Below are 16,094 nucleotides of genomic sequence, written 5' to 3'. Positions count from 1 at the left end.
CACGTGCCCGTCGACCTGGGACCGGACCGCAGCGACGCACGGATGCACGCCAAGACCGTAGGATCCTACGCAGTGCCGTAGGGGACCGCACCGCCACTTCCCAGCAAATTAGGGACACTGTTGCTCCTGGGGTATCGGCGAGGACCATTCGCAACCGTCTCCATGAAGCTGGGCTACGGTCCCGCACACCGTTAGGCCGTCTTCCGCTCACGCCCCAACATCGTGCAGCCCGCCTCCAGTGGTGTCGCGACAGGCGTGAATGGAGGGACGAATGGAGACGTGTCGTCTTCAGCGATGAGAGTCGCTTCTGCCTTGGTGCCAATGATGGTCGTATGCGTGTTTGGCGCCGTGCAGGTGAGCGCCACAATCAGGACTGCATACGACCGAGGCACACAGGGCCAACAGCCGGCATCATGGTGTGGGGAGCGATCTCCTACACTGGCCGTACACCACTGGTGATCGTCGAGGGGACACTGAATAGTGCACGGTACATCCAAACCGTCATCGAACCCATCGTTCTACCATTCCTAGACCGGCAAGGGAAATTGCTGTTCCAACAGGACAATGCACGTCCGCATGTATCCCGTGCCACCCAACGTGCTCTAGAAGGTGTAAGTCAACTACCCTGGCCAGCAAGATCTCCGGATCTGTCCCCCATTGAGCATGTTTGGGACTGGATGAAGCGTCGTCTCACGCGGTCTGCACGTCCAGCACGAACGCTGGTCCAACTGAGGCGCCAGGTGGAAATGGCATGGCAAGCTGTTCCACAGGACTACATCCAGCATCTCTACGATCGTCTCCATGGGAGAATAGCAGCCTGCATTACTGCGAAAGGTGGATATACACTGTACTAGTGCCGACATTGTGCATGCTCTGTTGCCTGTGTCTATGTGCCTGTGGTTCTGTCAGTGTGATCATGTGATGTATCTGACCCCAGGAATGTGTCAATAAAGTTTCCCCTTCCTGGGACAATGAATTCACGGTGTTCTTATTTCAATTTCCAGGAGTGTACGAACGAAACTTGTTAGGTGTGTTTGTACATCTGAGAGATGATGTCTATTCAGATTTCGTGCCAGTCGCATAACAGTGGCAACAGTAGTGCCTCTATGAGCATGAAAATCAGATTTGCTTTAAATGTACTCTGTAACGGTTGTGAGCACTAGTTACGTTTCAAAAAAATGGTTCAAATGGCTCTGAGCACTATGGGACTCAACATCTTAGGTCATAAGTCCCCTAGAACTTAGAACTACTTAAACCTAACTAACCTAAGGACAGCACACACACCCATGCCCGAAGCAGGATTCGAACCTGCGACCGTAGCAGTCCCGCGGTTCCGGACTGCAGCGCCAGAACCGCGAGACCGCCGCGGCCGGCAGTTACGTTTCAGATTGGAAGTTAATCAAGAACGCCTTTAAGGCGACAAAGACGCAGTTATTAACACTTAACCGAGTTTGAACGATGTTGTGTAATAGGGCTACGAGAAGCTGGATGTTACTTCGGCGATATTGCAGGAAAACTTGGCACGAATGTACATGATTGCTGGCAGCGGTGGTCACGAGAGAGTACCGTCGCAGGAAGACTGGGCTCCAGAATGCCACGAGGCACCACTGTGAGGGAAGACCCTCGTGTTCGGCTTATGGCTCTGGCGCATGGTACGGGATCTGCAGTAGTAGCAGATGGCACCACAGGATATCTCCGAGCCAGACACACTTAACGTGCATTCCACTGACACCAAACCATTGTCATTTGCATCTTCAATGGTGTCAAGCGTGAGCTCATTGGCGGGCAAGATGGAGGTTTGTAGTGTTTTATGATGAAAGCTGGTTCCTCGTCGGTGCAGTGATGGCCCTGTGTTGATTGAGGTCTGCAACCAACCTGTCTGCATGCTGCACACACTGGAGCTACACACTGGAGTTATGGTCTGGGGTGTGATTTCGTATGACAGCAGGAGCACTCATGTGGTGAACTCACGCATCCTGACAGCAAATTTGTGCGTCATTCAGGTCGCTCGACCTGTTGTGCTGCCAATCGTGAGTAGCATTTCAGGGGATTTGCTCTAACGGGATAACGCCCGCCCAAATACCATGTTGTACTCAACATGCTCTACAGAGTATCGACATGTTGCTTTGGTCTGCTCCATCACCATATCTGTCTCCAGTCGAGCCTATATGGGACACAACTCCAGCAGCTTCCACAGATAGCATTAACCGTCCCTATATAGACCGGCCAATTGCAACAGGTATGGAACTTCATCCCACAAACTGACATCAGCAATTCTTATAACTGAATGTATGCACGCATGCTTGAATTCAACATTCCGTTGGTTACGCCACTAATTAATGTACCAGCATTTCAGAATTGCAATGTTATCACGTAAATTTGTTACCTAGACAAATGTTTTCGCGAAAATTGATTCTAAATTAATTATTTTTGGTGTTGCGATTTTTTTTACGTCCAGAGAGAATTCTCGTTCTCTGATGCCCATTCGGTTCTGTTCGCTCTACATCTACATTATTAATCTGAAGTTCACAATTAAATGCTTGGCAAAGGGTTCATGAAACCGCCTTCAAGTTATTTCTCTACCGTTCCACTCTCGAGCGGCGTGCGGAATAACAGAACACGTAAATCTTTCTGTTGGAGTTCTGACTTCTTTTATTTTGTTGGATGATCATTCCTTCCCACGTGAGTGGGCGTCAACAAAGTATTTTCACACTCTGAGGAGAAAGTTAGTGATTGAAATTTCATGAGAAGATCCAGTCACAACGAAAAATGCCTTTATTTTAATGATTGCCATTGGTATAAACAAGGCTTCACATCAACCAAGTAGCATCTGATTTAGTGACGCTAGTGTTGACCGCCTCCACTACGCCAACCCCACAGCTGAGCGTGAAGGAACAATTACTTTGGTGCGCCAGTTAGACATGAACCGTGACGAAATGTCACGGTTGGTTCTCTGCGTGTCCTCCTTGTCTGTAGCGCGTTCGTTTTGAAATTCCCGCTTCGCGCTCTGTTGTTGCCTTATCATAGCCACAGGGGCTTTGCCGTGTTTGCGAGAGAGCGTTGGTCTGGAGGAGGAACTCTAATTGCGGGGGTCTGGGAGCGTACAGGAGGCCACGCTGTTTTGTTGATGTTTGGCGTGAATCGTGTCAGGTGTGATGCATCGTTAAGGCCGTGATAGCAGCCAATGTTACTGTTTAGGAGGCCACGCTGTTTTGTTGATGTTTGTCGTGACTCGTGTCAGGTGTGATGCATCGTTAATGCCGTGATAGCAGCCAATGTTACTGTCTTCGTCGCAGGTGGATCCAAGGGGTTGAGGGCTGATCGTCCATTGAAACTCCTATCCTACGGGTGTCGTCGGACTTAAAGTATGACAATGAGTTTCCTTTACTTTACGTCTATGGTCACAAACTTTTTCTTAACAGATTGCCGGTTTCGGTCTATAATGACCATTATCAGAACTGTTTCATAAAAACAAAGTCCTAATGGCTTGTTTTAAACAGTAGTGCTACTGACAACATGACTCGTGCATATGATGTTATTTACATATATTTGACGATGCTTGTGCTGATTCTGCATTTAACATTTGACGGTGCCACTAAGGCTGCAGTACATTAGGACTTTATTTTTATGAAACAGATCTGATGATGGTCATTATAGACCGAAACCGGTAATCTGTTGACAAAAAGTTTGTGACAATAGACGTAAAGTAAAGGAAACTTATTCCATATACGGGTCACCGTTTTATTTGCGACAATGTCGCAGCTTGTGATTAAAGTAAGACGTTTTGACCATTATTTTGAGTTATTTGCAAGCAACTGTGCATTCCGGCGTCTACGGTAATTCGGTGAAGATGATTTGTTCCGTCAGTATGTAAATGACTGAACAAGGAGTAGTTTATTTAATGTTCACCTTATGCTCGTGTCCTGCGTGTGCTGTTTGCGAGTGTAAACTTGACTCTCATCTTTGTCTGCTGATTTTGAGCGCATCATCAAATACTGGATCGACGTAGTGGCTTTCAATTAATTAGCTAGATTCTTCTTGTTCCCCGTCACGACGCGTGTTAAATGGCAAAGTAGAATTGTAGATCTTTACTTGCTACCTCATTTGCGTGGCTTCACTAACAGAGCCTAACCTGTTAACTAATAAAGGCTTGTGGTAAACAAAGGTATTTAAGTATATTGTTTTAAAATATTATCTGAAGTGTGTCAATGATTTATGTTGCGCTAGTTGATCCTGGGGTATGAACGGATGTGCTGGCACGTCTGCCGTGTAAGGGAATCCTGCTAGTTTTGATTACCTTCTGACCAGGGTCCTTCCTCGATGCTTGTCTTTAGATACGCCGCTAAACTGGTTAGCGCAATTTGTGGCTATTTTCAGTTAATCACTGCTCAATAGCCCAACACAGTTTGTCGGCTGTCAGAAGCCGTGCATGTGTTATTTATTCCTTTGCTCTAGTCTATCTATAAGCATGTTGTTTAAGTGCTGCTTGGAATCCGGCTCTGTCTCTCATCAAAGAACAGAGGGACAGAATTAGTGCTACCTCACCTGTTGATTAATAGTAACTATCGATATTTCTGATGTTGGTTATCTTTGTTTGTGTTGACACTTGTTCTGTGTGTGGTGTCTTCCTTGTTTCTCATCTGTGAACCGAGGTATTAAATTTGGTTGCACATTCCTTCTTCCTTGCATTTGTGAGTTGAGAATGGCAGGGTGTGCTCCTGTCGAAATATCGGCGGTGTTCGACGACGTCACCCGGCAGCAAACCCGTAAGTTATTTGAACAGTCAATTCGCCGGGAAAAGTTAAGGTCTCCTCCTCTACGGGGAGGAAATGTATAGTTGCCTGCGGAGACGCCGGCCGCGGTGGTGTCGCGGTTCTAGGCGCTCAGTCCGGAACCGCGCGACTGCTACGGTCGCAGGTTCGAATCCTGCCTCGGGGATGGATGTGTGTGATGTCCTTAGGTTAGTTAGGTTTAAGTAGTTCTAAGTTCTAGGGGACTGATGACCACAGCAGTTAAGTCCCATAGTGCTCAGAGCCATTTGAACCTGCGGAGACTGGAAAAACTTTGCAGCAGTAGAGTAAGGTTGGAATGTGCATTATCGTTTTTACTGAAGTGTCGAAATCAAAGTGTGGTTCCAACGTTTGCTAAGGTTGTGCATCATATTAATTCTTCTGCCGCCAATCGCATCAAGCAACGTGCTGGTTTAGCTCTTGTTCGTGAAAGGATCCACTATACTCGCCGTCAATTAGATTTTGTTTCTAAGGAATTATTTCAGCTTCATTTAATGATGGCGTCAAATGTCTCTGAATTTTCTTGGGATTGGGTGGATGGCGCCTCTTGGTCGCAGTCGGACTGGGAATTTCAATCTGTAACTGCTCGTCATTCGGCGAAGTTTGAACGTTTCCTTGGCTCAGTGTCTAATTCTAATTCTCGACGTTCTGTGATCAATCTCACGGAGAAAACGTTTGACGACGCAGCTTTGCCTGTGCTGGGGAAAGGTTTGAACTTCGCACCGACGCCTAAGAGTTTGCCAGTCGTTGATTTTATTAGTTATATCGAACAGGCTGTTTATAAACTACCTTCCGAGGCTGCGGAAGAGGTTAGGAGGGAAGCTTGTCGTGTGTTGACCGGGGCCCGTCCACCCAAGTGTAACATTACAGCAGCTGAGGCGGCTGCTTTACGTTCACTTAGAATGGATCCTGATGTTGTTATTTTACCTGCGGACAAGGAAACGCCACCGTTTTGTTGAACAAGCACGATTACATTCAAAAGATGCAGTGTCTACTTTCTGATTCGGCGTATCGCAAAATCGGTGCTGACCCTATTAAGAGTGTTGAGAGAAAGACAAATAACCTCCTGAAGAAAAGTTCTTTGTCACAAGAGACTATCAAGAGTCTTAATTCTTACTGTGCTGTACCACCTAGATTATATGGCCTCTCTAAGGTCCATAAAGAGGCTGTCCCGTTGAGGCCTATTGTTTCTAATATTGGTGCTCCGACATATCGTGTAGCTAAACATCTTGCTAGTTTGTTGAGCCCACTAGTAGGTAGGTGTGAAAACCACATTAAGAATTCTGCAGATTTCTTACGTCGATTGCAGGGATTGCGTTTGAATGACTCTGATATTTTAGTCAGTTTTGATGTGGTTTCTCTTTTCACTCGCGTTCCTCTCTCTGATTCGTTGCAGCTAATTGAGATTAAGTTTGGTGTCGAGTTAACAAATTTGTTTCGACATGTGCTGACTTCCACTTACTTTTTATTCAATGGTCAGTACTACGAACAGACTGATGGAGTTGCAATGGGAAGCCCGTTGTCACCTATTGTGGCCAATTTGTTTATGGAGGACTTTGAGGATCGTGCGATAATCAAGTCCCTCCCACACTCGGCGCAGCGTGTCCCCATCAATGAGTTCGAAAGCATCGTTGATGCGAGCTCGCTGTTCTGGCACGTTTCTTGGTAGAGGAGGTTTAAACACTGAATCTTTCACATAACCCCACAGAAAGAAATCGCATGGGGTTAAGTCGGGAGAGCGTGGAGGCCATGACATGAATTGCTGATCATGATCTCCACCACGACCGATCCATCGGTTTTCCAATCTCCTGTTTAAGAAATGCCGAACATCATGATGGAAGTGCGGTGGAGCACCATCCTGTTGAAAGATGAAGTCGGCGCTGTCAGTCTCCAGTTGTGGCATGAGCCAATTTTCCAGCATGTCCAGATACACGTATCCTGTGACGTTTTTTTCGCAGAAGAAAAAGGGGCCGTAAACTTTAAACAGTGAGATTGCACAAAACACGTTAACTTTTGGTGAATTGCGAATTTGGTGCACAAATACGTGAGGATTCTCTACCGCCCAGATTCGCACATTGTGTCTGTTCACTTCACCATTAAGAAAAAACGTTGCTTCATCACTGAAAACAAGTTTCGCACTGAACGCATCCTCTTCCATGAGCTGTTGAAACCGCGCGGAAAATTCAAAGCGTTTGACTTTGTCATCGGGTGTCAGGGCTTGTAGCAATTGTAAACGGTAAGGCTTCTGCTTTAGCCTTTTCCGTAAGATTTTCCAAACCGTCGGCTGTGGTACGTTTAGCTCCCTGCTTGCTTTATTTGTCGACTTCCGCGGGCTACGCGTGAAACTTGCCCGCACGCGTTCAACCGTTTCTTCGCTCACTGCAGGCCGACCCGTGGATTTCCCCTTACAGAGGCATCCAGAAGCTTTAAACTGCGCATACCATCAACGAATGGAGTTAGCAGTTGGTGGATCTTTGTTGAACTTCGTCCTGAAGTGACGTTGCACTGTTATGACTGACTGATGTGAGTGCATTTCAAGCACGACATACGCTTTCTCGGCTCCTGTCGCCATTTTGTCTCACTACGCTCTCGAACGATCTGGCGTCAGAAACCTAAAGTGCGGCTTCTGCCGAACAAAACTTTATGAGTTTTTCTACGTATCTGTAGTGTGTCGTGACCATATGTCAATGAATGGAGCTACAGTGAATTTATGTAGTCGCCTCAATCATTTGTAATAGCCCTGTATTTATGGGAGAACTAGTGTTTTCCCCTGTTGAACTTTAACCAAAGTGCAGAAAACTGAATCAGATGTTTATTATTTTTCTAGTGCTATTATCTGTCAAGTGTGGCATTTTCTTGGTCTGCTATCAAGTGTTACAATAAATGAAAATTGCAGTGAAGTGATGCGCTATTTTAGTTGTTCCCGTGGTTTCATATCTCCGCTCTGGTTAATCTAAACTCAAAATATTTGTTTAAATAGTGGAGGGAGGTGAGTGTGTCCCAGACGGGTGACTCACATGTCCCAGAGTTCTTCAGCGGAGGGCTGTTCGCAGCCGAGCCCCCGCAGCGTGTCGACCAGCGAGCTGTGGTAGTCGCGCAGCAGTTGGCGGCCGTGCTGCGCGCGCATCTCTGGCGTGGTGCACACGTACAGCAGGTTGCTGATGTCCAGCGCGGGCGACGCGTACCGCGCTATCTGGAAGTCGATCAGGCACACCTGCAACAGGTCGCCACCCAAGTCAGTTCAGAGACATTCCGGAGAATCAAGATTCAAAAGAATTAAAGACATTCGCTCGTAATAGTGCACACTGAAAATTTGTGCAGAACCGGTATTCGAATTCAGATCTCCTGTTTACTAGGCAGATGTGCTGACCGCTAGATCCAAATTCTCAACTTACACCTCATACTACTGATGCAGTGCCCCTGCTCATGAGCCTCGTTACTCGCGGCATCTCGCCGATTCCCGCAAGAGTTGGTGCTTGGTGCGCATCTGCACTGGAGGGATCACTGGCCTTCATCAACTTAGTTGTGTATGTGGTGTCTGTTCCTTCGGGCAGAGAGAATTTGGGTCTGATGGGAGGCTTGCAAGGGTAGTCCACGCGACTGTGGTGGCCACTGTGTCTGGAAGCCCTAGCGGTCAATGCATCTGCCTAGTAAGCCGCAGACCCGGGTTCGAATCTCAGCCTGGCACAAATTTTCAACTTGCCCCGTGGATATAAATCAAAGCTCACTGGCAGCTAATGTCTTTAATTACTTTGTGTCTTGATTCATAGTGGCTGCAGGATCAAAATGGGGCCTGACGAGTCCGAAAGTACAGATGTCACATACACTCCTGGAAATTGAAATAAGAACACCGTGAATTCATTGTCCCAGGAAGGGGAAACTTTATTGACACATTCCTGGGGTCAGATACATCACATGATCACACTGACAGAACCACAGGCACATTGACACAGGCAACAGAGCATGCACAATGTCGGCACTAGTACAGTGTATATCCACCTTTCACAGCAATGCAGGCTGCTATTCTCCCATGGAGACGATCGTAGAGATGCTGGATGTAGTCCTGTGGAACGGCTTGCCATGCCATTTCCACCTGGCGCCTCAGTTGGACCAGCGTTCGCGCTGGACGTGCAGACCGCGTGAGACGACGCTTCATCCAGTCCCAAACATGCTCAATGGGGGACAGATCCGGAGATCTTGCTGGCCAGGGTAGTTGACTTACACCTTCTAGAGCACGTTGGGTGGCACGGGATACATGCGGACGTGCATTGTCCTGTTGGAACAGCAAGTTCCCTTGCCGGTCTAGGAATGGTAGAACGATGGGTTCTATGACGGTTTGGATGTACCGTGCACTATTCAGTGTCCCCTCGACGATCACCAGTGGTGTACGGCCAGTGTAGGAGATCGCTCCCCACACCATGATGCCGGGTGTTGGCCCTGTGTGCCTCGGTCGTATGCAGTCCTGATTGTGGCGCTCACCTGCACGGCGCCAAACACGCATACGACCATCATTGGCACCAAGGCAGAAGCGACTCTCATCGCTGAAGACGACACGTCTCCATTCGTCCCTCCATTCACGCCTGTCGCGACACCACTGGGGGCGGGCTGCACGATGTTGGGGCGTGAGCGGAAGACGGCCTAACGGTGTGCGGGACCGTAGCCCAGCTTCATGGAGACGGTTGCGAATGGTCCTCGCCGATACCCCAGGAGCAACAGTGTCCCTAATTTGCTGGGAAGTGGCGGTGCGGTCCCCTACGGCACTGCGTAGGATCCCACGGTCTTGGCGTGCATCCGTGCGTCGCTGCGGTCCGGTCCCAGGTCGACGGGCACGTGCACCTTCCGCCGACCACTGGCGACAACATCGATGTACTGTGGAGACCTCACGCCCCACGTGTTGAGCAATTCGGCGGTACGTCCACCCGGCCTCCCGCATGCCCACTATACGCCCTCGCTCAGAGTCCGTCAACTGCACATACGGTTCACGTCCACGCTGTCGCGGCATGCTACCAGTGTTAAAGACTGCGATGGAGCTCCGTATGCCACGGCAAACTGGCTGACACTGACGGCGGCGGTGCACAAATGCTGCGCAGCTAGCGCCATTCGACGGCCAACACCGCGGTTCCTGGTGTGTCCGCTGTGCCGTGCGTGTGAACATTGCTTGTACAGCCCTCTCGCAGTGTCCGGAGCAAGTATGGTGGGTCTGACACACCGGTGTCAATGTGTTCTTTTTTCCATTTCCAGGAGTGTATATTCAGTTGTGTCATTGCACTGTGCATATCGACTGAAATTGCTCAGGATTGTAATACAAGGCTTTGTAAGCTATCACGTGCTGCATGAGCCAAGTTGGATCCTGAATTCTCACTATGTCACAAGGTATCAACTAACGCAACTAGCTTTCATACTTTGCTACAAAATTACAACTTGTCTAACTTATTTTTTTTTTAGCCCGCCCGGTTGGCCGTGCGGTCTAATGCACGGCTTTACGGACGGGAAGGAGCGCCTGGTCCCCGGCACGAATCCGCCCGGAAGATTTGTGTCGAGGTCCGGTGAACCGGCCAATCTGTGGATGGTTTATAGGCGGTTTTCCATCTGCCTCGGCGAATGCGGGCTGGTTCCCGTTATTCCGCCTCAGTTACACTATATCGGCCATTGCTGTGCAAACAAGTTCTCCACGTGCGCGTACGCCACCATTACACTACCACGCAAACATAGTGGTTACACTCGTCTGGTGTGAGACGTTCCCTGGGGTGGGGGGGGGGGGGGGTCCGCTGAGGGTCGAACCGCACAATAACCCTGCTGGGTTCGGTGTGGGGCGGTGGAGGAGTGAAGTGGACTGCGGTAGTCGTCGTGGGGTTATGGACCACTGCGGCTGCGGCGGGGACGGAGCCTCTCCGTCGTTTCTAGGTCCCCGGTTAACATACAATACAATACTTTCTTTTAATGTATATGGTGTTCCAAAACGATTCTCTGAAATACATTTTGAATTTGTACGGATATGAAATGGAACGATCAGATATATTCAGTCGTAGATACAATAGATGACAGATTCGGTCCATTGATGCGATACTAGGAAAAAGCGATCAGTCAACAAAGGAGATTGCTTATAAAACACTCACGTGACCCACACTAGAATATTGCACATGTGTTTCGGACACATACTACTTAGAATTGACAGTGGATTTTGAAGCTACACAAGGGCGGCACGTGTGGTGAAAGATCTGTTGGGCCAATGGAAGAGCGCCAAGGGATGCTGAAAAACCAGAACTGACAGATGTTTCAAGATAGACGTCAGCTGTCCAAGGACAGTTTGCTTATAACTTTCCAGAAACCAGTATTAAGTGAGGTATCCAGGAATGCTCTGCAAGGCCCTTCGTATCACGCCCGTAGGGATAACAAAAACAAGATTAGATTAACTGCAGCACTTACGGAGGTATTTAAGTAATGATTCATGCTGATGGAATGGGAAGAAACCCTAACAGTGGCAGAACAGGATGTACCCTCTGCCATTCACTTCACAGTGGTTTTCAGAGAGGAGGTTTACTGCAAATGTAGAAGCTAACAGGAAAAGAGGTCTCACAAACGTATGTATTACTGGCCGAAACGTAGGCCAGATCGTAACTCAAATAAGCGTGTTTTTGCAATCTAGACTGCATAAAAGGACGACATGCTGCTGAGAAATAAATTTATTTAGCTGAAAAAATTATACATTTGAAGATGAATTCGTCCAGATATCTGAGAGCGCTAATGTGCACGTTCCTGGGACACAGGAGGCCAGCCACCTCACAATGGCAAACTAGAACATCGCTCAGAGCATCAGTGTGAGGTTCTTGTGTGGAACTGTCACTGGCTTTTGGAGCACTTTCGGACATCGCTTGGTGTGCGCGCGTAGCTAGAGGGTGGCACTTGTGGCTGCTAACCAGAGGGAGCAAGGCAGGCTGGGCGTCCTCACTTTACTGTAGTAGGTGTGGTATCAGCAGAATAAGCAATAATTATTTTCGAAATAAACCTTTGTGCAGTTTTGTTGGAAAACGCGCACTAGAGAGAAAATCAAAGTGCGAAAGCTTAGATCTATTCTAAAGCAGACAGAGGCGAAAAGCATATAGCGAGAAGGTCAGACGCAAGCCAAGCCGCCTGTAAACGCACGGTTGCCATGGTAACTGGTACGTCACTGCTGGGAACATGAGAGGTGATGCAGGCTGCTTTAGCTGTGCTGCCGTGCGCCTCTAGGCTACGGGAAGCCAGTTGCTGTAGTGGCGCCTCTATAGGTTTCCCTTGTTCCTGCGTGCAGTGGCACGGATGAAGCCCAACCGTATACAAGTACTAATGTAATGCTTTTAAATGAGGACATCATTACTTCCTTGTAGGAGTTTTCGTTCTCAAGGAGATGTGAAACTGAAGGACATGAGATTTTGAAGGAAGGACGCCCAATACCGGCGTTACACCTTAAGAAAAAGAAGTTCGAAACACGCGCATTCCGGCTTCATGGTATAAGCAGCACAAGTGGTTATGTGCTAGTCCTACCAAAGGAAACTTATTCTGCTGGCCATGTTTGCTCTTAAGCACTGTATATTCCCCTGAAGGTTTCAACGATCTGAAGAATATGTCTAGAGGTTTATCACAGCATGCTTCTTCTAAAGATCATCTAAGTAGTTTTATTTCATTTAAAGATCTATAAAAACAAGTGTTCAGTATTTCAGAGCTACTTAACGAACATTACAAACCAATGAAAATAGGACGCAGAAATGAAGTGAAAACTAACAGAGAGATCATGAAAATTTTAATTGGTGCCACATATCTTTTGTGCAATCAGAACTACCATTCAGAGGTCATGATGAACACAAAAGATCTCTCAATCCCAGAAATTTCAGAGCTATTTTTAAACTTGGTCTAAACAGAAAAGAAGATCTGAAAGCACACTGGAAGAAAATTGGCTATTTCCGCGATTTTTAGAAAACTATACAGAATGAACTGGTTGAATGTATAAATGAGTCTGTCTGTGAATAGATACATTCAGGTTTGGATAGAACCTAATTTTATGCTTGCATTGTGGACGAAGTAACAGGAGTTCTGGGCAAGTCACAGTGCTTTGTTTTTATGAGGCTGATGGACTGCAACGTGACATTGAAGAACATTTTCTTGGTTTTCATGCTGTTGAGATCTGCTGCTGCTTCATTCACTGAGCTGTGGCCTGTTTCAGAATTATGAGATAAAGAACAAACTGCTGGCCCAAACCTATGATAGTGCTTCTGTTCTGGGAGCAGAATTAAATGGCCTTCTAGGTAAGGTCCATGAAATTGCCTCCGAAGCTCTTTTTACTCACTGTTATGCACACTTTTAAATTTAGTTTTATAGCATAGCTGTTCCTACATAAAACCAGTATTTCTTCGCGCTTCAGGGTATTCCTGCTTTTCCCACCTGTCTTCCAAACGCACAGCCATTGTGGACAGTACTGTTGGAAAATACATTTCTTCCAACAGTAAACTGAAATGGAACTGTAACGCCAGAATAATATACGCCATTCTCGAAAACTGTCCGGAGCTAACTGAGATTTTAAACGAAATAATTGGCAGTCCAGACTCTAGTGCAACGAGTACGAGAGAAGCCTGTACTTTCAAAAATAGCCTCCTAAAGTTTGTTTTTCTTCATTTCTGTTTTTGAAAGCATATTTTTAGACTACTTTTCAACATTATTCAGAAAAAAATTATGCACAGTTTTGTAATAGTGCTGTCTCAGAATGCATAGGTCACACGAAAAACTTCAGAAATGAAGCTAAATTGATTGACATTTTTAAATTCCATGAGATGCTCGACTAATTCTAACCTAATGCTTCTGAGAACAGAGCTGAAATGATGGGTGAATTCGTTGGCAATCCATTGATGTCAAAATACAAACAGGTGCTCTTCGACGCACTGGATAATGTTGTAACACAAGTAGAAACAATATTTTCACATGGGGATAAACCGATCCTACTTAAATCAGGCGACACTGCTTAGTTCGACAATTATGCTCAGCTTGTCCCCGTAGACTGACTGGGTGCATTCATTAACTACGTCTACACGGTAATGCGTGCGCGGTCCTTAAGTCGCTCGCAGTTGCGTGTAAAACTAGGGACTGTGTTGTCCTGCCAGCATAAATATTCTACTCTGTTAGTTTGGGAGACATAATAAGATAATGACTGAGAATGAAATGGACTAAATTCTTCCAGAAGCTTTCAAACTATTTTGTGTAATTGCTACCGTCCTTTCAACAAGTGCTTCAGTTAACAGGAGTTTTTCTTGTCTAAAGGGGGATAGGACGTCAAACGGGCCGACTTCGAGGAGGAGAGGCACCACAGGACATTTCAATTTGCACTGTCTATACTTTTACAAATAAATTCATAAAAATGGTTCAAATGGCTCTGAGCACTATGGGACTCAACATCTGTGGTCATCAGTCCCCTAGAACTTAGAACTACTTAAACCTAACTAACCTAAGGACATCACACACATCCATGCCCGAGGCAGGATTCGAACCTGCGACCGTAGCGGTCACGCGGTTCCAGACTGACGCGCCTAGAACCGCACGGCCACACCGGCCGGCAAATTCATAAAACTTTGTCAGCATGACCAGGAAGGATTCATGATTCACACTCATAGCAGTGGAAGTTCAAAAATACGAAAAAATAAAATTTTTTAAATGTGAAATATCATGATTTTTTCACTTACCGTTGGCTGCATTTGTTGCTATAGGTACACTTTTCTTCATAAGTAAGAGAGATTCTTCGATGAATTTTGCACAGCTTCCAAACCATACTTACAGGTGTATGAAACTCTAGAATTTATTTAATCTATGGAAAAATGAATGGGCTGTTACATTTTAAACTTCGTGTTTAGAGAAAACTCGAATTTTATAGTTAATTATCTCAATTTTTACCACAGTTTTTAACAGATTTGGGAAATTCTAGAGTTTCATACACCTGTAAGTATGGTTTGTAAGCTGTGCAAAATTCATCGAAGAATCTCTCTTACTTATGAAGAAAACAACTTATGAAGAAGCAACAAATGCAGCCAATACCAAGTGAAAAAATGATGAAATTTCACATGTAAAAAAAATTGTATTGTTATGTTTTTGAACTTCCTCTGCTATGAGTGTGAATCCTGATTCCTTCCTGGTCATGCTAATAAAGTTTTATTAATTTATTTGTAAAAGTATAGACAGTGTAAATTAAAATGTCCTGTGGTGCCTCTCCTGCTCCAAGTCGGCCCGTTTCACGTCGTACGTCCTACCCCCCCCCCCCCCCCCCCCTTGAACGCTTAAAAAAGTATTTGACCAACAGCATGGTCCAGGGTTGCTAATTAGTTCTTGCTTGTACCTCAACTCAAAAACCAGTACTGCGAATACTTGAAAGCTGAGACACATGGTATGGCGATGTCATCGAAAGATTCGCGAAGAAGACAGAACGTCGAGTTAACTTGTTTTGCACGTAACAATGCTCAGATGTCCAATTTACCAGTTCGTTTGTACATAAATCTGAGTGTCCTTATTATTATTATCCGTAGTAGCAGCCGTTGTCGTCGTCCTTTTAGGAGTAACTCTAGTAGTGATGGTGGTGGTCGTTAGGAACGCTAGGTATGCGTACATTAAAAGGGAAAGAAAGGAGGTTTTCCAATATGTTTCCTGGCCTCTCCAGAGTTTAGGCCTATAATCCGCCACTGGTGGCGAGACACCCTTTTGACGAGCTTGCAGCGTGGGTCGTGCGTGAAAGTGCGTATGCAGCGGAACAGCTGAGGGGGGCTATCGATCTGCCACGTGGCCTGCGGACGGCAGCGCATTCAGACTTCTGCCGCGCTTTTACGTGTAAGGAACGTCCGCAGTTGGCAGTGACTAGAAGGACCTACTCTCGCGCAGACTACCCCTCACAGATCACCTGTTGAATAACCACGGCCTGTTGTTTCTCCTGTCGGCTGTCCAGTTTCTATCTGGAGTCGGTCCACCAATCTGACTGCGACGAGCTTCAATTATAATTCTACTTTTGGCTTTTTCGCTCTGTTTGCTAACCCTGTATCAATGTATCATGTGAGAGTCTATGCTGCCAGTGAAGTGTAGGAATCCTAAACGCAGGAAGCATCTTAGATATATCCGATGTGGCCAAAAGTCTTTGAAAAAGACTCTGGAAACATGTCTCTGGACTCCCAAAGGGTGTACATTTTAAAACAATGATGTAGCCCAGATTCGACGACACTTAAATAAAATGAAATGAGGTAATTTATTTAGTGAATAAATTATTAATGGTAAAATTTAAATAATGATTGTTACATGTTCTCG

General features: G+C 46.3%; 1 protein-coding gene across 2 annotated transcripts in view; it reads right to left on the bottom strand.

Annotated features, from left to right (window-relative positions):
* Positions 1 to 16,094, bottom strand: part of LOC126481084 (uncharacterized) — a 319,354-nt gene that overhangs the window by 14,903 nt on the left and 288,357 nt on the right. For both annotated transcript variants that reach the window (XM_050104582.1, XM_050104583.1), the window contains one exon: positions 7,808 to 8,004. In XM_050104582.1, coding sequence (XP_049960539.1) covers positions 7,808 to 8,004 — 197 coding nt within the window. The remainder of the gene's footprint in view (positions 1 to 7,807; positions 8,005 to 16,094) is intronic.

The sequence above is a fragment of the Schistocerca serialis genome, chromosome 5 (genome assembly GCF_023864345.2).
Source record: "Schistocerca serialis cubense isolate TAMUIC-IGC-003099 chromosome 5, iqSchSeri2.2, whole genome shotgun sequence".
Taxonomy (NCBI): domain Eukaryota; kingdom Metazoa; phylum Arthropoda; class Insecta; order Orthoptera; family Acrididae; genus Schistocerca; species Schistocerca serialis.
This window is presented reverse-complemented; position numbering and strand designations above follow the sequence as displayed.